Below are 27,666 nucleotides of genomic sequence, written 5' to 3' on the forward strand. Positions count from 1 at the left end.
GATGCATTCCGTCACAAGACTATCTGCATATTTTCGGCATTAGATTCTAGACATTAATTTGGAATGATATGAAACATATTTTTATTATTTATAGAAGTACTCAATCAACTTGATTTTTAAATAAAAATAGTGTCAATGAAATTAGTAAGTATATTTTACAAGATTTTTTTTTCAACAGTCAACAAGCGAAGACATTCCAAGCACAACAGTGGTGAGTCGCAACAGTCCTGCTGTCGCTAGTGTGGTCTCCGGCGCGGGCGCGTACGATGTGACGCGCATGCGCGAGGAGGAATTCGAGCGGCTCACAGTATACATAGTGCCAGACGTGCCCTGTGAGAGGGGCACCCCCAACAGGGCAGAGAGGACTCTACCACGCAGCCTCACACTAAGACCATCAGCAGTATTATCTACGCCCAACACACCGGTAAGAAGAAAGATTTGGATGGTCAAATTTCGTTTTCCTATCATTTCTATTAGAATGATAGTTACAGTTACAATTCTCATTAACCTAAATAACCTAAATTTAATTCTGAGTTTTTCGCGCCTCCGTGGTTGCGGATAGCTTCTTTTAGTGCATAAGAGACAAGGCTCTCCACAGAAACATACAACAACAATCAGTTATTTTGTGTGTACTTCTCCGTGCTGTATAAATAGTAATCTTCCGTGGGCATTTATATAAGTAATAACATCAACAATTATTTCCACAGACTGAGGGTGTTTGGAGTATCGGAGTGATACCTCGGGGCTCCCGTTTTGGGCCCTTCGAAGGTTCTCGCACTCCCAACAAGCCAAATGACAAAGTTTCCTGGAGATATTATTGGAGGGTAAGTTTCCTAAAATTTGAATTAGTTCATACAGCTTTAGCCTTTATAGAGCCATCTTAACACTTGCAAGTAAAATCTTTTGCCGTTCTTGTACTCTCTTAGCAAAAACAACTTACTTTAAACACAGCCCTGGTTGAGGAATCTTGTAAAAAATATGGGAGACTAAATTAAACACGCTATATTATTAATCATAAATATACCAACTTACTACTAACTAACATTCGAGTATGCAAGCAAGCTGTTCATCATTGCTTATCTAAGCACTATTCTTTTCTCTAACTAACCTATTCCTTTATATTGGGCCAGGTACAGGAAACTGTCAGACATCATACATATGGAAATATTAAGGTGAGATTGGGTTCATATTAGAAATATTTTATAGAATAATACAATGCAATAGTTTTAATATAATTAATATTCCTTGAGGTATTCGCATACCACAAGTCTCGAAGTAACTTCGGCGCTAGATAAATTAAAAAGATTAGATAAATAAATAAATATTTATAACGTACCAATCAAAGTTGTAACTTCATCTTTAACTATGTAAGCAACTTCTTGATTATAAACTATTTTCGTGGAGAAAGGTTCCGAGATCTTCTAGATCAAAAGTTTATCTAATTATTCCGTTGTTATACAAGTGACATTAGTCCTTGACTCCTACTAATGCTGCTATCAGTTGCACGCGGTCTGCAAATATCCTGCACGTGCCACGTGTTTCATCGAAAACGTTACGCTAACAATGCATGTAACACAACTTGCTCTTCAACACATGCAAAATTTAATATAAATTCATGATGATTATTATTGGTTGTTAACAGTTCAGCAACGCATTTTATTATCCTTTAATATTGATACATATAACAACATACGAGTATTATTGATCCTAAAGCTATAATGTTGGCGGAATACCTACTTGAAAAGCTTTCATCTGATAAACATAAAACAAAAGAAGCAACTCCGTTGATTATTATACTAATAACTTCAGTGTTACTTTCTCGCATTTTTAACGCTTATCTAATAATAATTTATGTTATTTAATTACAGATATTCAAAGATAGCGACTACTATTACCTGGATGGGTCGGACACGAGTATCGCGAACTGGATGAGATATGTGGCTTCTGCGTACTCGCTACCCGTCATGAACCTGGTCGCCTGCCAGCATCAGGAACACATCTACTTTTACACTATTAGGTAAAACTTCTACTTTTTTCACTAACTCAATTTCACTTTTTATATTTTCAAACACGAGACAATATTCGCAACTAGTCTCAATAGATCACACAAGTTATCACAAATGTCAACTATTCTAAATTGATGCATTTTTCTAAACCTGATTTTTATTTATTTGTTACAGAGATATTATGCCAAATGAAGAACTTATGGTCTGGTATTGTAAAGATTTTGCGACAAGGCTTGGTTATGATATTGATCCTGAACGAGCGACATATTCTATATGTAAGTATAAATTCAGCTTAATGTTTTAGGAACTTCAATATTGTGAGGACAAATTGATTGTTTTAATTTTATGTGCAATAACATTTTGTTTTGTTTCTATCTTTGTTTGAGATTAATATTTGACATTTTTACAGGCAAAGAAGAAACCATCAAAAAAGCATATGGAATACCACCAGCCCCGGTGCATCCAGAAATTGCTTTTAATCACATGAAATACGTTCTGGGTCTTACAAATGCAAAAGAATTGTTAGAAGCTGAAATACCGAGTCGTCGGAGAAAACGTGAAGCTAGTGATCCACCAAGGGAAGATCGAATCTCTAACAAAAATGAAAGAACTATTGTAAGAACTGACATGCAAGCAAATATCATTCACACAAAATCAGAAAATCAAATAATTAGCGAACAATCACCTTTATCACCGAATGGGTTGATGCAGCCACCTTCTCCAGTTAAAATAAATCACAGGGATAATCAAACTCTAGTTATTCACCAACAAAAGGAAAGTACAGCACATGTTGTTGTTCATCATCTAGAAAATCCAAGAATACATAACAATCGTTCACCAGCACAAAACCAGCATATCAGGGATATGCGTGGACCGTCTCCAATGGCACAGAATCATCAAGATAAAATGGAAAGCAAATCACCGAGTATGAGTCATTGTGGACCCCCTCATTACGAACACCAACTTACACCTAATGATGAAGGATATCATAGCAATGGCTACCATGATGATTTTACACCACCAGAAGATTCTAGTGATTCAGATGTCGAAAACTATGTATTAGATTGTTCAAACAAAACAAATGAACCTAAAGAAACTGTAATAGTGCAAAAAGTAGATCAAGAAATGCATCGTAATGAGTATAGAAAAGTGAAAATAAAAATGCCAAGAGCATACCAATATCAAAATCACAAAGACATGGATTGCGAAAGTGAAAAAGAATTAATTATAGCCGAAGAAGTAATGGATGCCTCTCCCCAAAATCTTTCGCCGCCAAGACGTGATCCAGCGACGTCAACTGTGATTGTATTGGAATCGTCACAAAACACAATTGTACCTATAAATAAGCCATATTATGAGAACGGCACGATTTCACCAGGACCGCCACCAGCTTTTATGAGGTATTCTCCTCCAGACACGCGAATACTCGAAACTATTCTAACTGGTAACAGGATCGATACTAATAACAATGATCCAAATCGTCGTCAACCTAATGCGACCCCGCCACCATCATCTCCTACAGAGATGGCGTATTCTTACAAGAAAAGCCAAAGATATGGCAACGCTTGTAGCCCGGACTCGAGCTCCAACCTCACGCCACTGCCCTCGCTGCTGCCACTGCCACAGCAATTGCCAGTACCCAGTGCTGCTTCTGTGTATTCATCATCGCCACCTCATACCATTCCACATACAACGGAAATAAGAGAAATCAGAGAAATTCGTGAGATACGAGAAACTCGTTATGAAAGTCATTACCCTAACTACTCATATAACTTATATTCTCCATCAAATTCGACTATTATAACTCAACTAGGCTCTCCTCCAAACAGTTACTCGCCCACCGTTACTTCTACACATCAATATGAAAGATCCCAAAATGGACAAAGCAACCATCACTATCCATCGTCGACGAGCGTAATTACTCTAAAGAATTGCTCTCAACTGAGTTTAATTCAAAATTCAAACATGAATAACCAACTTGTGCCGCAACATGGAAGCATGAGCCCCGACGGATCCTGCGGTCTTATGGTTGCTCCAATGAGTCCTAACTCTCAAGCTTCTCGAGGATACAGAAGTTTGCCTTATCCACTGAAGAAAAAAGATGGGAAGATGCATTATGAATGCAACGTATGTTGCAAGACATTTGGACAGCTATCTAACCTAAAAGTGCACCTGAGAACCCACTCCGGTGAGCGACCTTTCAAATGTAATGTTTGCAACAAGTCTTTCACGCAATTAGCTCATCTACAAAAACACCATCTGGTGCATACAGGGGAGAAACCCCACCAATGTGATATTTGTAAAAAACGATTTTCTTCCACATCGAATTTAAAAACTCATTTACGCTTACATTCTGGGCAAAAACCGTATGCCTGTGACTTGTGTATGCAGAAGTTCACTCAGTTCGTTCACTTGAAACTTCACAAGCGGCTGCACACTAACGACAGGCCGTACGTCTGCCAGGCTTGCGATAAGAAGTACATAAGCGCTTCCGGACTCCGCACTCACTGGAAAACTACCAGCTGTAAGCCAAACAATATCGAGGAAGTTCTAGCCATTACAAACGCTGCCAACACTGAATGTATCGGTGAGTTCAAAATCACTTTTCAATTTATTTGTTAATTTTATTTATATTAATAGCCACTTTCACTTTTTATTTTTATCTGGATTTGCGGACAACTATAAAAAGGTTTTATTTACAATAAAGCCGCAATAATTTAATAAATACAAATTAATGATAATAAAAATTAAGATAGTCACTATTATTTCAATGAGAGTAGTAAAACGCGAGCGAAGTCACAAGAGCGACTGCAACTCGCTGCACTTTCTCTCTGTAGGTGAACCGCAACTTTCACTTGCGCTCTCGCTGAACGAGCCGATTTCATTTTCGCGTGCACTTTATAGGTTCCGTCGACAAAGACTGCCACGAGAGAGAGGCCCATGAAGCATACGAGGTCCACTCCCCATCACAGGGCGGGCTGGTGGGAGCCGGTGGGGCGCGCCTGGCGTTGTCACACGACGTGGTGCTGGGGGCGCACGCACACACCACAACGCCGCACCTGGTGAGCGGGCACGGGCCGTTGTCGCCGGCGCACGCGCAGTACCGACAGATGGCGGGCGAGCACGAGCCGCCAGCGCAGCACTATGGCTCGCCGGCCGCCGAGCCCCGTCCTAGCGTCATCGAGTCCAGCCAGCCCCTCATCATAGAATGTACCTGAGCCTCGCCGCCGCTCTCCTCGCATCACACTCACGTCGGACGCATGTCCCCCGCCGCTCCTTGTGATTCAAATTTTGTGATTCAGCAAAATAATTGTGCATAAACAATACTGTGGCGAGTGATGACTCGCTGCATTAAGTGGCTATGAGATTACGATATGAACTCTAAGATGTATAAATTGTAAAAATGTAAATTTAAGTGCGACGTTAGGTACTAAGTACTTAAATAGATAAGTCTCATTGGGAGAGTGTATTATATTGTATGAATCATTTGCGTACGTTATACCTAAGGTTTCAGCAGCCCTTGTTATACTAATGCTCAATTTTATACGTGAAATTATTTTATTGTAAATAGGATTTTGTGACATCGACTTTAAATAATTAGGTTTTCTATGCAGTGTAGCTATCTACACTAAGATACTATTATGTTTATCGTGGTGTAATATGTTTTTCGGCAATATACTTTGAAAAGTGATACAACTAATATTACGGTTGATCATTTATTGACTTAGAATTCTATTATCAAGAAGCAACTTCAAATCGCCTATGGGATACGACGAGAGTTTGTAACACCAAAGAAACAGGCCCAGAGGGCGATCTTAGTACACCTCTCACGCATCCATCGCGTCTAATCTTCCATAAATCCTGATTAAATAAAACAATAGCTATTCATTTCAATAAATAAAAATTCAACGTCACTGTTTAGTGGTAAGTGCCAAAAGCACATTTATAAAATATATTTATAAGTTATCCTAAAGAGATGTCGGTTTAGTGTTTTAAATTGTTGTTCCTAATGAATAATTGGAAAGTAAGCGCGTATGAGCAAAAACTTAATTCTAATGTTATTTAGATTAAAATCGACAAATCGTGTACATTATCCCTACGCTAGAACAAATGGTGCTTCACATCGTAGAGTAGTAGTCGTCTGCAGCTGCCTGACACGACATTATGTCTTGGCAGATGGAAAGACTAATTACTACATTATTGTAGAATTGTAAACAACTCGAGCCCTTCAGTCTTACTTTCGAGACTTCAGTCGTTTTTCAAAGCTCGAAACTTTCATAATCTAGTATTCACACTTTCATTGATTACTACAAAGACTTGAATCACTCTAGAAATGAAGCAATACAATAAATGACTCTGGCTTAAGAGACTTCAATTTGAAAGTCTCAAAACTAAAATTAATCAACTCGAGTTTTTACAACACTACTACATTGTAATGTTAATACACCGAGTCTACTAGTTACTATTTTATATTCCAAAATTGAAGTTATTACGGTTCTCCTATTCGAAAAGGCTGAGATAAATATGTAATGATGGCGAATATTAAAACTAAGTAGGTATGTCTACTTATAATGCGTCGTGCGCCTAGTACGAATATTGTGGAGTCTATTAAAATATAGCTTATATACGTGATGTAAAACCAAACGATAGCATTTTATATATTTCTATTGTTCGTACGATTAAGATTTACAAGAAAACCCTAGTAGATTATAACTTGTATGTTTTGTACTATTTGTCTACCTGCTAAAAATTTTGCAATAATCTTAATTAATGAAATACTAGAACTTACTGCAAGATATATTTTTTATTTTTAACATGAAATATGTACTACTTTATTCTAACAGAATTTTTTTTAAAAGCTTTTTTTCAAAATATTGTTTAAATTGAAAATACATACTTTTGTCAACATAAACTACTCAGTTGATATCATAACTTTCAATTTTTTATCTACCCCGTTCGTGGTTTATGAAACATAAACGTAATATAACTAAAACAGTATGTGATGTTACATTGTGAGCACTTTTAGAGATTTCCTAAATAATATTATTAATAGTTTATTCAAATCTCTAAACGAGATGCATCATTTTCATGCTGTTAAACTACTTAGTACTTACCTTTATTTGAATAGTTTAACAAATATTTTCTGATTTTAATATTTACAGGGTTTATACAAAATGTGCGAAAATTCCGAATGTGTACCTACGAACATTTTACTGTATAAATTTACGAAATGCAGGTAATGAACTAGTTCGTCTAAAAACGAATACTTAGTCGCTAAAGTGTCACACGACACGATAAATGTGGAATATATAACTTAACTCATCGATTTAGACAAACTAACTACATACTTGCTTCTAAAATATTTTTATATTTCTTAGAACAATCCGTTTTTTACAATAAAATGTTGCATGTGATAAAATATTGTTAGTGATTTTCATATTTCGGCTAGATTTTCAGTGATTCCATGAAATATTCGTATCTATTAAAAGTTTTTAATATTAAAAGAAATATCTCAGTCATACCTGTTCATTACAATATATACCTTAAACTTCTCGCCATTCCTTATGTTGTTCATAGATATATTGTCTAAGTATGTATATTTTTGTTAAAGTTTTAAATATATAGGTTTTATGATGTTTTCGTAAACACGAAGCCAGTCATTTAATCAATTTGATGTTTTTCTATAATTAATGAATTACACCTTTTAAAGTATCTTTTGGTTAATCTAAGATACTGTTATTTCATATTGACTGGTATCGTGTAATCCAGGCATTAGATTTTTGATTACCCGCACAAATACGGGCATAATTTTACTCAAATTTTTCGATTTGTTTCATGACCCGAGTGATATTTTTAGACATTTGTATTAAGGTATACTATGAAATAAAACTCAGTTCACGTAATACTGTCATTATATTTTGTCTTAATTTTGCGTCACTGTACATATTTCCGATTGTGATTACACTTTATTCGGTATATTTCAAATCATCTATAATAAAATATCAGTCATTTCTATATATCAATCTTGTATAAAAAGTACCATCTAAGAGACCTAGATCATATTTGTAAGTACAATACCTATCTATGGTACAGAAAGTAATGAATGTATCACTACGTATCGATAAATATTTCCGCTACAATATTAATGTTATAAAGGACTCACATACACCTATAATGAGTATTGTAATAACTTAAAGCGCCGGAACTTACCTACTTGACTATAAAAGGCCTGTAATTTTATACACATTGACCGATAAATTGTTTTACTACACTGAATCCATTAAAACAGGATAAAATATAACATTGTTGTTTTAATTACATCTTCCTCGCCCTATCTTCTTTTGCTCTGTTTTCATGATTAAATCTATCTATCTATTCAGTATAACAACAAATTATTAAGTACCATTTTTTTAACAAAGATTCATGTTTGTATTGAAGTCCAAAAAAGAAATAGTTAAATAAGAAATTAATGACAAAGAATTTTGCTTAGCAGTGTAAGCATAAATGGCGAAAGAAAGTAAACTGCTAGTTAGGAATCTATAAGATTGTGTTCCTAAATAAAAATTTGCGAATCTTAAAACTTTACTGCCGTATCATAATGTGTAAGATGCAAACCACCTGAACTATTCCCTCTTGTGGACTAAATTCTTGTGATCAGCGTATGGTTATTGAATCAGGATGGAGAAATAGGGCTTAATTCTACAGACACCTTAGTATCTTTCCCGGGGGAGTAGGTAGAAAGTACATTTTTCCACTTGCCACGATCCCTGCATACATACTTCTTTCGCCCACACACATTTCTTACATCTACATCCAAAGTCTACAGATTGAAAAAAATAAAACTTGGTTCTCTATGTAATTTTCATTAATTGTTTTTTGTTTCTGTTTCTTGGTTCTCGTTCTCTTTGACAAGTTCTTGTGCGTTACATTTCTTGTAGTGTGTTCGCATATTGGAAGACTGGGTAAAAGAGAGTTTGCAACGCGGACATGAGTAAGGTTTGGCGCCAGTGTGGAAGTTCAGGTGAGATTTGAGGTGGTGCTTCTTGGTGAACGACTTCGGGCACAAAGAACATGAGAACGGCTTCACTCCTGTAATTCAAATATTGAATATGAGTCTAAAGATGTGATTTCATCGTGAAAATACTTTTCGAAAATTTCGGTAGATAGCCACTTACTAAATATCCGAAGTTGAAAAAATTGTGCGCCTTGTGCCACAAAAAGAGCAATTTGGAGCCTAAGCACAAAGTAAAAATAAAACCAATTTTGCCTACATTGATTAAGCTTAGATAAATAAATAAGGCAAAACATTTATGGAATACTGATCATCTTCACGTCAACAATAAATAAATAAATTTAGTACATACATACATATGGTCACGTCTATATCCCTTGCGAGGTAGACAGAGCCAACAGTCTTGAAAAAACTGAATGGCCACGTTCAGCTATTTGACTTAATGATAGAATTGAGATTCAAATAGTGACAGGTTGCTAGCCCATCGCCTAAAAAGAATCCCAAGTTTGTAAGCCTATTCCTTAGTCGCCTTTTACGACATCCATGGGAAAGAGATGTAGTGGTCCTATTCTTTTTTGTATTGGTGCCGGGAACCACACGGCACAAATAAATTTAGTGAAGAAGTTTATCACAAAAACCTAGCAGAAAAATTTAATGCTAGACTCTAGACTCTATAATCTGCATCGCTAAAGCTGTAAATTCTTCACTGACCGGTGTGTAGTCGCAGATGAAGCGTCATATTGGAGCGGTCTGCGAACCGCTTATCGCAGTGAGGACACGCGTAGGGGCGCTCGCCGGAATGCGTCCGCTGGTGCTGCTTCAGTAGCATCTTGCGGGAGAATGCTTTGCCACATTGTTCACAAACGTGCGGCTTTACACCTGACAAAATATATTTCCATCAAGTATATATAACAAATACTACACTCTACTGTTTTTACTCATTGATTTAAGGAAATTATCTTGGTGCTCGGGGACACTGTCAGGTAAAACGCTTCATGCGGGATAGAGATATTTTTGATTCGATTTTACCTTAGCTAAGATACGCTTAGCTTAAATAAGTTAATTCACGTTAAATATATATTTACAATACAATACTCCAGAGAAGTGTAAACGCAAGTAAAATTGATGCTAGAAGGATAAACATATTCTTTATATTTTTTTCTTAATAAAATTATAATTCAATTATATTATTTATCTTGCTCTACGCCATTTCCAATCTCCTGTTTGGTTTCCTTCCACCTAATGGTTGACTGGAAGGTATTGCATTAGCGATAAGTCCGCCTTTGTACCATCACTATCCGTTTTGTGTTGTTTTATATGTTTTACTCTTATGGTGCAATAAAGAGTTTTATCTATCTATCTATAATTTACCTGTATGAATTCGAACATGCATGTTGTAGGCAACGCGCTGATTAAACGACTTTGGACACATCGAGCACTTGTATTCCTTGCGGTTTCTGAAAACAAAGAATTTTTATTACATAAATATACCTATCACACAGCAATCTTTGCCTGTATTGGTCATTGGACAGAACCGAGATGAATTATACATACAGTGCAATAGAAATTGAAAGAACGAACCAAATAAAATTAATAATGTAAATCATTTCTTATAGCTTAACATCTTATTTGTCGATAAAGCAACGAATTATGATGTTATTTATGAGTACACGTTTTTTATAAAAGTAAAGACCCCCTGACAAACATGATGCACTTATAGGACTCAAACTCTTAACATAATAGCGCTACATAATATATTCTCTCTGCCCAAAAAGTTTCGATGCCTATAAAAATTATAATGTTGCTTTGTTTAGTAATTTCTGTTTTTTTTTTCTGTTTTCTATATATTATTATTAGGCACGTGTAATACTAAAAAAATGTTTTTCAATTTAGAAAACACATAGACATAATCTTCCAAGCAGAAGATTTTCTTAAATCGATTAATACCTATAGCTTTTTCAAAAAGGATAGTTGGTTCGTTCGTTTACACATCTTACAAACCTGTGAATCTTCATATGGCTGCTGAGGTAACCTCTATCATTGAAGTACTTCCCGCAGACAGTGCACGTGGCGGCGAACTCCTTGGTGCCCCGGTGCACGGACATGTGGTATCTGAAGTTGCGAAGTTGCGAGAACGTTTTGCCGCACTCGCCGCACGAATACCGCCCCGCTGTCGCGTGGACCCGCGAATGTTCCGTGAGGCCCTCACTGTCAGGAAAAGCCTGAAAAGTAGTCAAGGTAATATATGAAATTATTTCGTTCAACAGCTCATGATTTAAAAAAAAAATCTTGTCTGAAAAGGGCTGAACATTTTTTTACTGCCGTGTCTATGACTGTTAACTTGAATCCTAACATCAGTCAAATTAGCTAGGTATACATTTTATTCTACTTATTTCTTTTTAATTTTATGAATTGCAAATGCTCTTATTTTATGAAAACACAACTTTAGTAAGTAAAAGTATCAAGATGTGTTCTTCTCACTTTTTAAAATTTTACCAGGCATCTAAATCAGCTAAACCTGGCCTTTAAATGATTTGAAGACTGTTGGCCCTGTCTACCCCGTGAGAGATGGACGTGACTATATGTATGAATGTACCTAAATCTATTAAAAATCAAATCAACGGCAACATATTATAAAAGAAGAACCTATATCTCTTATATATAAAATTCTCGTGTCACAATGTTTGTCTCCGTACTCCTCCGAAACGGCTTTACCGATTTTAACCAAATTTTGCATGCATATTCAGTAGGTCTGAGAATCGGCTAACATCTATTTTTCATACCCCTAAATGTTAAGGGTTGTCCACCCTTAACATTTTTTTAACTAGACATTACTTATAAAATTATTAATATGGCAAAACAACGTTTGCCGGGACAGCTAGTTTTATATAGTTTTCCTGATATATAAATAAGTAACGATATTCAGAAAAAAGCATATGTGGAAAAAATAACTATGTGTTCCACAATATTTTTATCAGTGTACAAAATGCGTGGATTTTGTACTTTTATCTTGTTTTTCGATGATTCAGCATTATTCTTTGAGATAAGATATTGCGAGTTAAACTCGATTGCAATAACGTTGAAAGTAGAGATCAAGTGTCGTTCATTTGAACTCGTTAAAATATCTATTCATGAATTTTGAGCAATCATCAAAAGGAATTTAAATAAGTAATGTATTCCTTATTACCATTAAAATGAAAAGTAGCTTATATAAATGAATATTTCGTACTTACGTACATGCAGTTTCACTGCACGATGTACCTTATGTTTATCAAAGACGGTGAAATCCTGCGAAGCTTTTCAACTTAAGTAAAATAAATGACTCCTAGCACTTTAAATATCGTAACTTAAGCGTGAATATTTCTGAATAGAATTATGGTTTAACAGTAAAAGTTATTCAAATAATTTGCGCCATCAAATAAACAAGTTAGAAAATGTTTGTAAGTATGTACTTCAATTATATTTTATCGGAAATTATCCTGTCGGAGACAATAATGTTGCCACGGTTGGTAATATTATGATTTTTATCTTCTTATCAAAATCAATTTTTGACCAGTGATGCAATGTGACACTATATTGTGTAACATACACAGGCTGAGGTATTACGAGTATGTATGTGATGTAATGATATGATTTCATTGTTTTCTGAACTAATTTTATTCTATCGCACGCTTACTTTAAGCGGAATGAAACTTCGGATTCTTCTTTTAGGCAATGTACTAGCAACCTATAACTATTTAAATCTCAATTCTATCATTAAGGTAAACACCGGAACGTGGCCCTATCAGTTTTGTCAAAACTATTGGCTGTAACCACCTCGCAAGGGATATAGACGTGATAATATGTATGTACTCGTATGTACAGTGACTACACGTAATGAATTTGTTACCAAACTAACTTCTTAATTATTTTGCATTTATTTATGAAATGAATGCAAGTTACTTTAATAACTTAACCTAAATTAGGGACTGTAAGGCTAGTTCATTTTTAATTAGTACTAACTTGGCTACAAATTACACACTTGAAGTCCTGGCCACTGGTTAATACATTTTCAGGTGTCTCGATTGCTGGTGAAGGTGCCGGCTGTTGACTGTTATTGTTGTTATCATTAACAACAACTTCATCCTAGAAAATGACAGTTTCTTTGTATTAGTTTAAGACATTTAATTATAGCCTTTCTGGGATCTTAATAAAATCGGTAATGATCTCACATGTTGTTTGAGATCCCCGAGTCTAGCTCTAAGAATGGACGATTTGATAAGGATGTTGCATTTTACATATCTACCTACTATTATCTAACCTTGTAACCCAAAGAGAAGACGAGAACCAGGCTTAGGAAATGTGAATTATATTTTTATCTTCTTACGACAACCACAGATAAATTTGGAGTACTTAGTTCTATTCTACTCTGAGACCACACGACTTCAGAACTGGATCTAAATAAAATGTTTCCAAATAGAAAATTTATATTTACCTCTCTGTCGTCAATTAAAGATGAAATCCTCTTAAAAGTTGGTCTATAATTAAAAGTAAGTCTGGAACACCATGGATTTTCTAATACTTGATTGTATATGAAAGCCGACGTCCTTGTTGTCTGGAGACTAGTTTCCAAACATGCATTTTCATTTACAGGAAGGTTATATTTGATATTTTCCATAAAGTAATTATGTCCAGACCGTTGATTGGTAGTTGAAGATACATTTTGCAAGGGGTCTTCTATTCCTTGCGTTGAATTATAATCAATTGATGGCGAAGGAACCTCTGGTAAAAATTGCTCACTCATATTTGGCGAAGGCGATGGCGCATGAAATGATGAAAAGTCTTCACTAAATACACTACTGGTTGAATCAGCATTCTTTGAATAATGTTCATTGCCATTCCATTTGGAGATGTTGTCCTTTCGAAAATTATTAGTCTCCGATATACTTTCTCTGTAGTTGTTTTCAGACTCGTGGTCGGTTCTTTTTCTTGTTTTATCCGAGGTTGTGTCATCAGTCCGTGGATTTTTACTATTTACGTTCGTCAAAAGAACAGATGAAGGAGTACGATAGGGTTCATTTGGTATTGCTAGCACGCCTGTCGCCAGACCGTTAGCGTTACCGTTTCGAGGATATGTCTCAAGACATAAATCACGCGGAAAAAAGTTTTTTTGTCGGTCGAAATGAAAGGTTGGGAGATTTTGTGAAGAAGGTCGTAGAATTGGATTGATCCAATTGTTAAACCGTGCTTGGTTGTCATGATAATCTGATGAGTCATCAAGTGAATGTTGAGAACGTATGTCCTGATTGTTCTCTCCTTTCTTGATGTTAATGTATTCATGATCACTGTTACTTCCAGCATCTAAAGCTACTACATTTCTACTTTTTTGATTGCTTGCTTTCTCAGCCAAATATTTGTTTGAATACAAACTGTTATTTTCTAGAGTATTTCGTTTTCTGAGACATTGAAGATCTACAAATATATCAAGAGCCTTAACTACATCTATAAAATTTTGTAATTTATGTTTCTGTATAGCCACTTCGCCATTGTAAACGTAATAAAGGACTGAGGAGAAAGCTTCAAGATCAAAATCTGGCAAGAAAATACATGTCGGTGTTTCTCCTCCGGGACAGGAAAGTAGTATCCGCTGTAACAATATTTTTATTGGTTACTTTTTACCTTGTTATCAATCAGATCATAGCCATAGAAATTGGATCAATTTATGTTTAGACTTCGTTCGTGAGAGTGGCTTACTCTTAGGAAACTACTGGCACTGGCGAGGACAGCTCGATGTGCGTTGAAGGAACGACCACCACAATAAAGTTGCACATCGCACCACTCCCCAGTCGACAACCAATCGCACATCTGACAACAAAAATTTTCATACATACATATAATCACGTTTATATTCCTTGCGGGGTAGACAAAGACAACAGTCTTGAAAAGACCGATAGACCACGTTCAGCTGCTTGGCTTAATGATAGAATTGAGATTCAAATAGTGACAGGTTGCTAGTCTATCGCCTAAAAGAAGAATCCCAAGTTTATAAGCGTATTCCTTAGTCGCCTTTTACGACATTCGTAGGAACGAGATGGAGTGGGCCTATTTTTTTTTAATGGTGCCGGGAATCACACGGCAACAAAAAAATATTACCCTTGTTTGTAATAACAATTAAATCGGGTCGATTTCAGGATTGTATGCAATTGTGACTGATTTGAAAATCAAAGCACTATCACGACTGACCCTTACTTTGTTTCCTCTATGACTAGCGTATAATTTTTTTACGAAACCAGTAAACTATTATATAAGTTGTTATCATGATATTAAATTTCTATATAAAAAAGTGCTAGTCATCGGCTTACCACCATGCAGTTACGGTGGACACCCATTGCAAGCTAGAAGACTAACTCGAACGTGTGTAAACATAACATTATTTGCGGCATACTTTTGTCAATTTTTCGACAGCACGCAAACAAACGCGTTTCGGTGCTATATCTACTAGTACCTGAACGCTCGGGCTCACACGCAGTTAGGCAAAATTAACTAAACAAATACGAGCAGGTCAACGTTTTTAAAGTAGCACCAGTTGTGAAAGTTCAGAGCAAATAGATTTAGTCAAACAAGAGGAAAATTAGAAGTCTGATCTCGCCCATCCATCGACAGCTGCATTTAGGAATGTGTGACGGCGCACCAACCTCATAGAAGCAAATTCCAATTAGGGTTAGCTAGCTCAATGTTTGGTATGGTGATTATTTTGATCTTAATACCTATATAATACAAATTTGACAGCCTATAGGTATGGTATAGTATTTTGCCTATGATAAAAGTAGCTAAAGAGAGAGCTGGAATCTCGAAAAGATCTCTTGGTATTTTTTAAGGCCCATAGGCAAGCAAATCTATCACTATATATTTCAAATTATATTTTTATAATTTAAAATATACAAAAAAAAACTTTTATATCTGGTCATAAAATAAGAAAGTACTTACAACTCCTAAATTGTTATATTAAAAATTATTTACACTTAATCACACTATAGATGTGGAAATAATCAATTATCATAGCGTCAATCATTGATGTTTCTGTTAATAGAGATAGCTATCTCCTAGGAGATAAATTTCCGAAGTTAAAGATCATTATGTATTAATTAATATGTATCCGTGTAACCAGATATTCCTATGAATTGATAAAGTACCTACCTACCTGCAGTGTAAAACGCATGAAATAAATATGATTATTAAATTATTATTATTATTTAATATTCAACATAAATAAGTATTAATTTAATATATGTCGGATTGAAGTTAAAAAAACTTGTTAGAAATATGAAACATATACATAGTCCTACAGTACAGCCAACTTTAAGTACTTTGAGGGCCCTTTGCATGGAAAAAATTAAGAACTTTGGAACTAGGAGAAAAATTGGTAAAGAAAATAGGATTTGCGAAATACAACCGTCTTGCAAGACAAGACATGCCTTCCGATGGAGCTTTATAGGTTTATGTAGTCAAATACCAAAAACGGCGCCCTTATTGTTCGTCATGTGTCATGTCAGTCTCTTCGCCTATATTTTATAACCATTATTTTTCGTATAGCGACCTGGCTTACCTACTGTGCCATAGATACCTACTAAGTAGTTTCTTTTTAAATTTCGATCATAGCAGTAAAAGTATCCATATGAAACTTAAAATAATTCAAGGAAAACTTGAAACAAAATCGGAAACATCAATGTTGTTTGTATTGATTTAAAATTAAGAGAATGGTGTACTTCAGAGGCTAGCAGGAAGAGAAACTGGATTTAAAGAAAACTACTGATACAAACTTATTGTCTTCCTATAATTAGGTAGATTTTTGCAAAATTGCGATCGGATGGCTAAGTGGTGAAAACGTGATTCTGTTTCTCCCTGTGTAAATTTTTGCGCTGAGACGGCGTAGGTAATGCGTGGCAAAAAGCGGTGGATATATCTTTTGTATACATGTATGTATGTCACAGAATACAGCTAGTGATGTGGACAGCTTGGTATCCAACAGAATTTAATTTTACCCAAGCACGGAATTATTTACGATCCTTATCTTAACAGACTTTTGGGGGACAAAACTGCCAAATTTCTCTTTTTGAAATACAATTTACCTTACTTAATATATTACTAAATTTCAATTATGATTAATAATTTTTTCAAGTTCCTGTAATTTAAGCAAAATTTAAGCAAGCAGTATTAATTTATTTTATTAGAACAGTCATTTAATTAGAATTTATTTTTAGTTTTCTCATCTCTCATAGTTATTAAAGTGATGGTATAAATTATAATTTTAATCGTTTATGGAATTTAATAGTTTTTTCATTCTACCTAATCCCCTATATACAATAACAAAATAAAATTAATAATGTAAAAGATCCGTAAAAAATCCGTGAGAAAAGTAACGGATACAGATACGGATACGGATCTTAATTGATACGGATACGGATATACCTACGGAACATCACTACTTATAACTTACCACATATTTTTATTAAGAATAACTAATTTTATAAATAAACAAAATATTATAAAAACTGCTCATTTTACCTACAATTATCACGAGAGATTACAAATTATCACTTCAAACTTTGCCATTTACGAAACGTCACATGACACGCACTGAACAATATTTTCCGTTTTATCAATCAATTTTACTACCTAACTACAGTGATACCTATTTTCTTAATAAATTGAAATATAACAGACTATAATACGTTTTCTCATTTCATCTTAGAGTACTAGAGTAGGAAAGTAAATACATTCAATATAAGCGTAAACGTATTTTACGAGAGTAAAGATATGTAGTTAGTTATTAACGATCATGTAAGTTCTAAATACTTGAAGTGTACCTACACACTTCAAGTATTAAGAATTTCTCTCCTTTAATAATAACAATGTATCCTTCCAAATTTTTGTGAGAGTTACTTAAGTAAGTATCCTACAACCGGTACAACCAACATGATACGTTTGACATGATAAGTTTGTGTGAATGTATAATTTACGTCAACACTTCTCTATCCCTTTCTTAGACAGAATGAACAGTCCCGAAAAGACTGAAAGGCCACGTTTAGCATAAAATTTATATGAGATTGGCAAATATTTTTAAAACTAAATAGTATCTACCTAGTCATCGTAGATCACTTTTATATCATTTAAAGTCGACTTTTTGTGCGTAAATGTTAACAAGAGAATAGGTATCAAAATAATTTGGTAGACTTACATTTTTTAATTGTTTGGCGTATCTTAACAAATACTTAAAAGACTATTCCAATTTTTTATTACACTATGAAAAACACATGATCGCGACAAAAAGTGCGGGAAAACACTGCGAACGAAACTTGACTAGTTCAAGCGCAAGAGTCCTTCATACTGATAGCCGGTGCTCGATGGCGGCTGCACGCGCATACTTCAGTCCATCATCGCTTGGCGAATATCTGGTGTCTCACGCACTATGATAATGACACTCGTAAACACTTACTGTCCAATTTAACACTGTTTATCCAACAAATTAACATCTTAATTTCTGAACCGCCGCTAAATTGGTCGTTTTTTTCATCCGAGCCAACCATATTCCGACAACATAAGTACCTATAGGTAACAATTATGAACAAATTATTTTAAGAAATGTCACTTCAGTTCACGCGTTCTCAAGTTCATGAACATTTAATTTACTTATCTTAGATAAGATTACGACGGACTCTTTATTATTTCATTATAAGTATAGGTACTTAGTATGTGTCTATACTAATATTATAAAGCTGAAGAGTTTGTTTGTTTGTTTTGTTTGAACACGCTAATCTCAGGAACTACTGCTTTGAATTGAAAAAAATCTTTTTGCGTTGAATAAACCATTTATCGAGGAAGGCTTGAGGTTATATAACATCACGCTGCAACTCTAAGGAGCGAAAAAATAATGGAAAATGTGAAAAAAACGGTTAAATTATTCATCCTTGAGGGCTACAATGATGCCAAAATAACTATTCCACGCGGACGAAGTCGCGGTTATTATAGAGCTAGTTTATTATAGAAGACAGATACAAATAATTGGGTTTCTATCCTACCTATCTAAGAATATATACTATATATAGTCATACTCGTAAATAGGTTCGTATTGTGTGTGAGTGAGCACGCATTCATATTATATAGTTTTCCAATGAAGGTCCAACGGTAATTTAGAATAGGACAATTCCATCAATTTTTATGGATGTAATAAAATGTCACTCAGGAAATACGGCTGTAGCGGGAGCGATGATTCGGGTCGACCGCCACCAAAGGGAAGATCTTCCGCCAGGCTAGGTGTTATGCCAGGGGAACCGCGGCTCCGATGTTGTGTCGGAGGTTGTATTTACGCCTTAATCCATGAAATCTTTGAAATCGCGATTTAGATTCTTCGCTGCTATTGGTTGAGCGCATCAATTTCTTCGCGATGATTGACAGTAGTTTTTTTGATTGTATGTTGTGACGAGTGGCGTAGAGATGTCGCCACACGGCTATCGCCTTTTCAGCTTTTACCATGATTATGGGTTAGTTTCCCCGCAAAGGTCAAATAGGAATCGCCTTATGTAAAAACCTCACTTAAGTACCTAATGCAGGATCATAGACACAACCCGAAATCCTCTCCAGAGAAAGAGTATGTAACCGGGATGTGTACCAGGAGGAAAAGAAAAGGTTCAGAGAAGATATAAAGTAAATTTGGAAGCATTCGACTGGTTTTAGTTTGTATCTTCGGTTTACACCTTCTCTACCTTGGTCCGGTGAAGGTATCATAGCGCCAAAAAGTTAAATGGGTTTTATGGTTTAAGGTAATTTGCTTCACAAAAATTAAGAGGTAACGGAGCCCATTAGCTTTCTCGGAAAAACGTTTAATTGTGTAATAAAGAGATAAGATCTAAACATATCAACTTAAGTATCTAGAAAGTTAACAAAATCTTTTTTATAGCTTGGTAGTACGTGTCTTCCTGATCCCATAGGAATTTCGGGAAATTTCCCTTGCTGCTTTACACTTCATGACCAAAATTTCGGCTGTGCGCTGCTGACACACTATACTCGTATAACAAAATTTATGCGAACCTAAGTATCTATTTTTACTTCAACAGGAAAAATGGGATTGTATGTACTTAGTCTTTTACTTGATTTGTCAATTTTTAGCTAATTTTTATTGTTTACCAAATTATCAACTTGGAAGGTATATTTCTATTAAGTACTTAAATAAATTACCACAAAAGAATGTTTTCTGTTCAAATTTGCAAATTCACATTCTTTTTTTTTAGTAAATTGTGGTTATTGAGGGTGGACTTGAAGAAAAAAAACAAATAGTAAAATATTTTTATTATTTGAATAAATTGTATAAAATCAAATCCTGGGGGCCCATTTGAATAGACTTGACAATCAAAAATTGTATAATGCAGCCGAAAGTTAAAAGTAATAATATAGGTAATAATGTTATGTTAAGATTCATCAAATATGTTTAATCCTACATTCTCATCATTGGTATCCACATAAGTGAGAAAAAAACTACCATCTGAAGCATCATAGTCATATTTCTTACAAACACAATATGTTACACTTCTGGCACAACATCTACACTTTTTAGCATGTTTTAAAGTAATTTCTTCTGGGAAATCACATGTTACAAATTCATCTAAAGAACAATTACTACATTCATTTGTACAATTAATACTGCCTAATATATTTCTATCTAAATAATCATCAACAGTTTCAAAACTACCTAAGTGATTAAATATTCGTTTTTGTTGCTTACTCAATACTTTCTCAAGCATAAATACTAAATGGTGGTGATAACACTGGAATGTGATCCTATCTTTCATTTGATTTTTCAAATCAATCCATTGTTTGACACAATTAAGAGGTGTTGTATTAGCCCCACTAAACAAAGCTGGATTTGTGAGCAGACCACTGGCAGCCATCACACCATCACAACACACAGTATTGTGGAGCTCATCAGCATCAGCCAGGGATTTAACACCACCATTTGCAACAATTGGCACTTGTACTGACTGACACACTTCTTTTAAAGCATTTGTATTAATACAATCACCACTTTTCTGCTCTGGTGTTCGTCCATGCACTGTTAGAAATGTAACACCACATTTTTCCAACTGCTGGCATAGATTAATAGTTTTCTTTAATTCCTTTAAAACTCTTATTTTCACGGACACACTAAAGTTGTTTGGTAAATTACTTCTGACCCCTCGTACTATATCATGAATAACCTCAGGTTTGCTAAGCATTGAACAGCCATATCCATCATTGATAGCCCATTTTTGAGGGCAGCCACAATTCAAGTCTACGCCATCTGTGTATGGATATATTAATCTGGAAGCGTCAATAAAATCATCAGCATTGTTGGCAGCAAACTGAGCAATTAGGGGAGTATCACTGCTGGTTGTTGAAAACTCACTCGCTCTGGCTTTCATATTCTGACAGAATGAATCTGCTAATATCATAGGCGTAAATGTTAAATCCACTCCAAAACTGAAACAAAACACGAACATAAAATACACGTTTTCATAGCCAGTTTATGCTGTCTACATTGGCATTTTTAAAGTACATTTATTGACATATTTTTTGAGCAAATAAAAAATATTATTTTCTGCATAAAATGCTGCAAAATTTACTTACTTCTTAACAAGTGTTCTAAATTGCACTTTGCTATATCGAACCATAGGTGCACATACTTTCAAGTAAGATTTTTTTACTTTGGTATTGTGAAATAATTCAGATATATTTGATTTATCTTTCATGATTTACAGAATATAATATCGTTTTTTTCATAAATAAAATGCAACGGCATTGATCAAAGAATAGTGAAATAAATGAACATAAAAACAAATTTTCGTGTAATAAAGTTGTTTTTGATGAGGTTAGATATGAATGATAACATAAAATGATTGACATGAACTAGTGTTGTTGCCGCTCGATCAGAAGCACAGAGGACTTTTGTTGATCAGAAGCTTCCACTAAAATCAGCTGTATTAAATTAACCGAGTTGCAATTCTCATTTGGCATTATGGTGCTTTTAGCGCATGACTCCAAACAGAAATGATCTAAGGTGGAGTGCTCGACGACATGTTTAAAATATATTTTTTATTCTATAACTGTGTAATGTGACATCTTCGCGAAATTTTAGCTTACAATATGATACGTGCTATTAGTGTTCTATTTCAATAATGTTGTAAATACTACTCACTTTAATTATATCTCACAGAATCACAGACATATAAAGTAATATTTTAAATCTGTGGACTGAATAATGTTTTTGACATGTAACCGAAGATATAATGATTTTTAGATGACAACCATCGATGCTATCGAAAGTTCGGCAACACTAGTTTGGTACGTCAACGTCCTAAGTGACGTTGACATATACTTTAATTTATAAACCAGTGTTTCTCAAAACATGATACTTAGGCGTACTACTACTAGTAATACGTTTTTTTTTCGGTTTTTATATTGCTGGGACAGCAATAATTATTCGCGTGATATAGGCAGGTAGTGCTTATCTTTCAGCAATTATTGGAATTTTAACATTTGTTATGACATCGACAACAATTATATAGTTAAAATATTGAATACCTCACATACATGTCTTACTGTGTTTTAGTTCATTCTATTGATTAAATGATCATCAATTGTATCAATTATAAAATAATAATAGTAAAATTTTAAGGTTAGAGGCTAATAGAGAGCGTTAGAACTAACGTTACTTATTTCAAATAAGGTTTGAGAAACCTTGACTTGGCTCACAATTCACAATACAACTAAAATTGTGGCTTTGTTGGAGTAGAATAATCTAGTGATTTGGTTATTTAATTACACTATTATTAACTGTTAAAATTATTCAGAGTATTTTTAGGTACTCTTTAGTATTTTTTATAGAATCGTAAACATGTCTATTACTACGGATGGCGATTTGATAGATAAAGCAGTGGAGAAAGAAGAGCGTCTACAAAGGATAAAAGTTATATATCTTTTTTATTTGCCTTTCAATTTTCTACTATACTAAGTCATTCAAATTGTCCACGTAGTCTTACACTTACTTCAATAAAACGCTTCTTTTTGTTAGCTTCGCATCATTCACTTTGACAAAAAAACAGAGAGCCTCGCAATCGTCTTTACCATGTATTTTTATTAACTTTCAGGTGGTGCTTTTCTATCAGCAGTTGCTGGAATTTCAGCATTTGTAGGATTTAGTGCCACTTTAGCAGCTGCCAAAAAAGCCGATCCGAAATATTTTAATAAAGGTAATATATATTAAACAGTTACAGGCTGATTTGTGAAATCAGGTAGGTACCTACTTATCCATCTTGTAGAGGATACCTACTTACCAGATTTGAATCCCAATGCAGGCAGGCACTGCTAGGCAGCTTTTTGTTACAAGTGAAAAAAATTTGCCAACAGTTTAAATAAACTTATTTATTTTCCAGGGTTACATAGCAGTGCTGAGTTAGCAGATGCTGGTGCTATCTTAGCACTTAGAGCGCTTGGTTGGGGTACTCTCTATGCAGTGGCTGGGACTTCATGTTTGTGTTATAGTATATGGAAGCTGTCTGGTGCTCAAAATGTAAGGATATTCAACATTTATCTTCTTGAACTAATATCTCAGTTTCAGATTGGGTATCCTTATTTTAATGATAACCATTTGTAGAAGTTTTGTTACCTTCTGCTTACATGCGTGGTTTGCGTTCAACTAAGTGAATCAAGTCAATGCATGTGTAAAAACCAAGAAAAACAATAAAACTTGTCAGACATGGCGGGTGACACGGCTACTGTGTCACTAAACGCTATGGCGTTTGACACGGCAGGTGTGTCACAAAATATTTGTATGCCGCAACTCTTAAGTGTTTAAAAATGTGCGCCGCAACAAATCGGTTAATAAAATTAAGAACAAGGGGAACAGAATAACAAAACCATTGGTAATAGGCATGGCACAGGCTAAACTGAATAATTGATATCATATACATGTGCCTGTATAATTCAAATACCTACTTTTTTTTCAGCTCAAGGAGTTTAGAATTAAAATGGGCAACATATTACCCGAACTACCTAAAAACAACCCTCCTCAATCTAGAACAGAATTTACTGGTCTTAATGACCTATTAACTTATATATCAGAAGAATATGGAAAACCAGTTAAAGGAAATTAGAATAATGTGTGAAACAAAATTTGTAAATAATTATTTATTTAGTAAAAATATGTGTATTAGTTTGTTAAATCTTGTTTTATTATGTATTCTTCCTTATAGCTGGGTCCCCCATTACAACTTCTTTTACAGGTGTAGACTGCTAACACTCCCCAATCTATACTGTTTAAGTCTATACCAACATCGATAAAGTTAAGTAACTGTGGCATGATCTGAAATTAGAAAATATGCTTAATTCTTATATTGTCTGAGACAAGCTACAGTGTTGATAAGGTGCTTTAGGAAATTAGGTGACCTCAAAGGGATAAAAAGTAGAGTATTTCCCAGTATTTTAAAAATGGTTTTTACCTGAAATTCAAATTGTCTTTCACCATTACAGTACTGACATTTTGGTATATCTATGAAACTATCAGAATTTCCTGTAATCCATAAAGGATGTCCATCTCTATCATATCTTAGGACTTGGTCCGGATGCCTTGCAACTCTCTTGCTGAATTTATTGAAAACTTTATCTTCTGGCAATGGCCTAGTATACTGCTCCAATTCAGTATCACTAACATTGTCTAAACTGCCTGCCTTCTTTTCCTGCATTAGTTTTCTCAATTTTTCCATTTCATGATTCACATCCACATTGTCCTTATCTTCCTGCAGAGATGAAAAATAATATAATAATCCACACTTTCCTATAAGGAATACATAGGTTTATTTTTTTTCTGGAAATTCCCACAGAAGCAACACCCTACATAAAAGTAAGTAACTATAGGTATACAGTAGTACTTGAAAGCAACTAAAAAAGCAGAACTCTTCTGGTTAATATCATAGAAGGCATCAAAAGAAAAATATCACTTAGGGACACATGATCTTCTAGGGTGGGATAAGTTGTGCTGATATTACTACGCTTTTTTTTACAGTTGATATGGAATAATGGTACATACATACATAAAATCACGCCTCTTTCCCGGAGGGGTAGGCAGAGACTACCTCTTTCCACTTGCCACGATCCCTGCATACTTCCTTTGCTTCATCCACATTCATAACTCTCTTCATGCAAGCTCGGCGGTTTCGGGTACTTTTGACCTGACCCTTTACCAGGACGTCATTAATTTGATCAAGATATGTTCGTCTAGGTATTCCCACCCCGACCTTTCCCTCCACACTCTCCATGTATATCTGCTTAATCAACCTGTTTTCATTCATCCTCTCCACATGACCAAACCATCTCAACATACCCTTTTCTATTCCTGTAACTACATCTTCTTTCACATCACAACATTCCCTTATCACGCTGTTCCTTATCCGGTCACTCAATTTCACACCCAACATGCTCCTTAACGCTCTCATTTCCACTGCATTTATTCTGCTTTCGTGCTTCTTTTGCCATACTCAACTTTCACTCCCATACATTAATGTCGGGACCAACACGCCCCTGTGCACAGCCAGTCGAGCCTTTTTGGATAGTTTCTGACTGCTCATAAAGGAATGCAAAGCTCCATTCACCATGTTCCCCGCGTTTACTCTCCTTTCAATATCACTATCACACTTGCCATCTGATGTAAACTTTGACCCTAGATATACAAACTCTTTCACTTGCTCAACTTTTTCTCCTCCAATCAAAATATTACATGCTGTCATTTCTTTCTCCATTTCAAAAACCAGTGTTTTAGTTTTACTTACGTTCACTTTTATTCCTTTCTCTTTTAAAGCTTCATGCATACAGTTTACCATCTCCTGTAACTCCTCCGCTGATGACGCCAGTATAACCTGATCGTCGGCATAGAGCAGACATTTGACGAGTAACTCATTCATCCTTAATCCACTTTCAGACTCTTTCAAATCTGTCAAGCAATTATCCATAAATAGGTTGAACAGCCACAGTGACGCAACACATCGTTGCCTAACGCCTTTCTCAATCTTAAACCACTCAGTGTGCGCTCCGTTTATCCTGACATTCATAGCACTCTAATCCACATATAAGGATTTCAGTGCTCGTATTAAGAGACTGCTCACCCCATGTATAGAAAGTGCTGACCACAATTCATTCCTCTTAACTCCGTCATAGGCCTTTTCCAAATCCACGAATGTGCAATAGACTTTTTGACTCTTGGCCAAAAACTTTTCGGCTATGCACCGCAAAGAAAAGACCTGATCAGTACATCCCATTCCCTTTCGAAATCCCGCTTGAGCATCCCATATTTTGTCATCAGTTATAATGGTACAATGAAAGTAAATACCAACCTCATCTTCTTCATCAACAATAAGTTCCCACTCCTTGAATAAAATAGATTTACCTGATTCTGTTACAATAAAGTTGTTAATTTTACATGAAGTAGGATTCTGAAATATAAGTAAAAAACATTTATAAGAATATAAGCAAATTTCATAAAGCAATAACTAGTAGCTATTATTTTTATAATACACAACATATGGAAATCCATCTGTTTCTTGTCCAGATTCATCACTATCCTCAGGTTTTACCAAAAATTTAAGCAGTATGTGTCCTGCTGACTTCACTTCTATTATATTTGTAAACATTAGAAGTTTAGAATTTCAACGCAAAACTAAGTAATACATACCTGTTGTACAACAGAGCAATATTCCTTATGTCCTTTCTGCCAATCCAAAATCTGGTGTTTACGACTGCAGTAATAAACTTTTTTACATTTTGCACAATGAGAAGGACCTTTGATGCCACAAACATCACATAAATTGGCCCACTTGTCCATTGGAAAAACCTATATAAAAAAATTTTGCTACAGTAGGTTAAAAAAAGTTTGATGATCAGGTAGCACGAAAACATAAAAGTAAAAGAAAGTAAGGATCACGGCAAGACGTCAAGGTCTGATTATGTTTAAGATGAAATAAAATTTGTTTGCTACATACCTCATTTTCATTCTCTTCATACGGCTCATATGAATAAAAAGGGTTCTTTCGAGGAAGTTGGCAACGGAGGACCAAGAAATTTTCAGAAGAATTTGGCTGACAGCATGGTCCATTTCTACATATGAAAATAAAAATTGTCCGATGAAAACTATTTTCGTCTTCTTCATATGGGGCATAAATCTACAAGATCACATTATTTCGATCACATGTTATCATGACAAATAGAATTTCTATTTTTAAAGCAAGTCTAAAATGTTTACTTACTTGACACAAAAATACTAATGGGTCTTTACACTTTTTACAAGACAGCACAAAAGGTATAGGCAAGTTTTGAAGATCCAGCCATGCAGGTTTGCCACCGATTTTACTCGGAAAAAATCGAGGATGCAAGAGCCAACTACATTTTTCTTCCAGTATGCCGATGTCAATTTTATTCTCACTCATTTTTCAGACCACGAATTGTTTTTTAATTTGATATAAACGCAGATCTAACAAAAAATATTGAAATACAATCTGCGCACGGACCATGCACGTCTTCTTCAAACATTGATTCTATGTATCAATATCAAATGTCAATGTCATGCAGTACTTGTCTTTTGACACGATT

The 27,666-nt window shown here is 34.9% G+C and overlaps 5 protein-coding genes across 6 annotated transcripts; 2 read left to right on the forward strand and 3 right to left on the reverse strand.

Annotated features, from left to right (window-relative positions):
* Positions 1–196: 196 nt before the first annotated feature.
* On the forward strand, positions 197–8,436 carry LOC106132700 (PR domain zinc finger protein 1). Its single transcript, XM_013332203.2, has 7 exons — positions 197–424; positions 708–824; positions 1,131–1,172; positions 1,869–2,017; positions 2,181–2,281; positions 2,416–4,593; positions 4,911–8,436. Exons 1-7 carry the CDS (start codon positions 278–280, stop codon positions 5,222–5,224), a joined length of 3,048 nt encoding a protein of 1,015 aa, XP_013187657.1. The 5' UTR covers positions 197–277; the 3' UTR covers positions 5,225–8,436.
* On the reverse strand, positions 7,901–18,677 carry LOC106133587 (zinc finger protein 436). Of its 2 annotated transcripts, none has more exons than XM_060944922.1 (8): positions 18,494–18,677; positions 14,752–14,862; positions 13,493–14,644; positions 13,021–13,143; positions 11,020–11,240; positions 10,390–10,475; positions 9,730–9,897; positions 7,901–9,095 (listed from the first exon to the last, which is right to left on the reverse strand). In XM_060944922.1, the coding sequence occupies exons 2-8, from the start codon at positions 14,860–14,862 to the stop codon at positions 8,872–8,874; spliced, it is 2,085 nt and encodes a 694-aa protein (XP_060800905.1). In that variant the 5' UTR covers positions 18,494–18,677; the 3' UTR covers positions 7,901–8,871. The 2 variants fall into 2 exon arrangements, with proteins under 2 accessions (XP_060800905.1, XP_060800904.1); XM_060944921.1 differs by having other exon boundaries at positions 18,236–18,677.
* A 1,675-nt stretch (positions 18,678–20,352) lies between these two features.
* Positions 20,353–21,921, reverse strand: LOC106132740 (tRNA-dihydrouridine(20a/20b) synthase [NAD(P)+]-like). Its single transcript, XM_013332260.2, has 2 exons — positions 21,658–21,921; positions 20,353–21,510 (listed from the first exon to the last, which is right to left on the reverse strand). Exons 1-2 carry the CDS (start codon positions 21,777–21,779, stop codon positions 20,463–20,465), a joined length of 1,170 nt encoding a protein of 389 aa, XP_013187714.2. The 5' UTR covers positions 21,780–21,921; the 3' UTR covers positions 20,353–20,462.
* Positions 21,922–22,568: 647 nt separating this feature from the next.
* LOC106132439 (transmembrane protein 242) lies at positions 22,569–24,251 on the forward strand. Its single transcript, XM_060945236.1, has 4 exons — positions 22,569–22,995; positions 23,176–23,279; positions 23,463–23,599; positions 24,036–24,251. Exons 1-4 carry the CDS (start codon positions 22,925–22,927, stop codon positions 24,180–24,182), a joined length of 459 nt encoding a protein of 152 aa, XP_060801219.1. The 5' UTR covers positions 22,569–22,924; the 3' UTR covers positions 24,183–24,251.
* LOC106132432 (programmed cell death protein 2) lies at positions 24,207–27,628 on the reverse strand. The gene is made up of 6 exons (XM_013331847.2): positions 27,324–27,628; positions 27,060–27,239; positions 26,753–26,911; positions 26,415–26,513; positions 24,528–24,824; positions 24,207–24,391 (listed from the first exon to the last, which is right to left on the reverse strand). Exons 1-6 carry the CDS (start codon positions 27,501–27,503, stop codon positions 24,239–24,241), a joined length of 1,068 nt encoding a protein of 355 aa, XP_013187301.1. The 5' UTR covers positions 27,504–27,628; the 3' UTR covers positions 24,207–24,238.
* Between the last annotated feature and the right edge of the window lie 38 nt (positions 27,629–27,666).

Source organism: Amyelois transitella, chromosome 7 (genome assembly GCF_032362555.1).
Source record: "Amyelois transitella isolate CPQ chromosome 7, ilAmyTran1.1, whole genome shotgun sequence".
NCBI classification, from domain to species: domain Eukaryota; kingdom Metazoa; phylum Arthropoda; class Insecta; order Lepidoptera; family Pyralidae; genus Amyelois; species Amyelois transitella.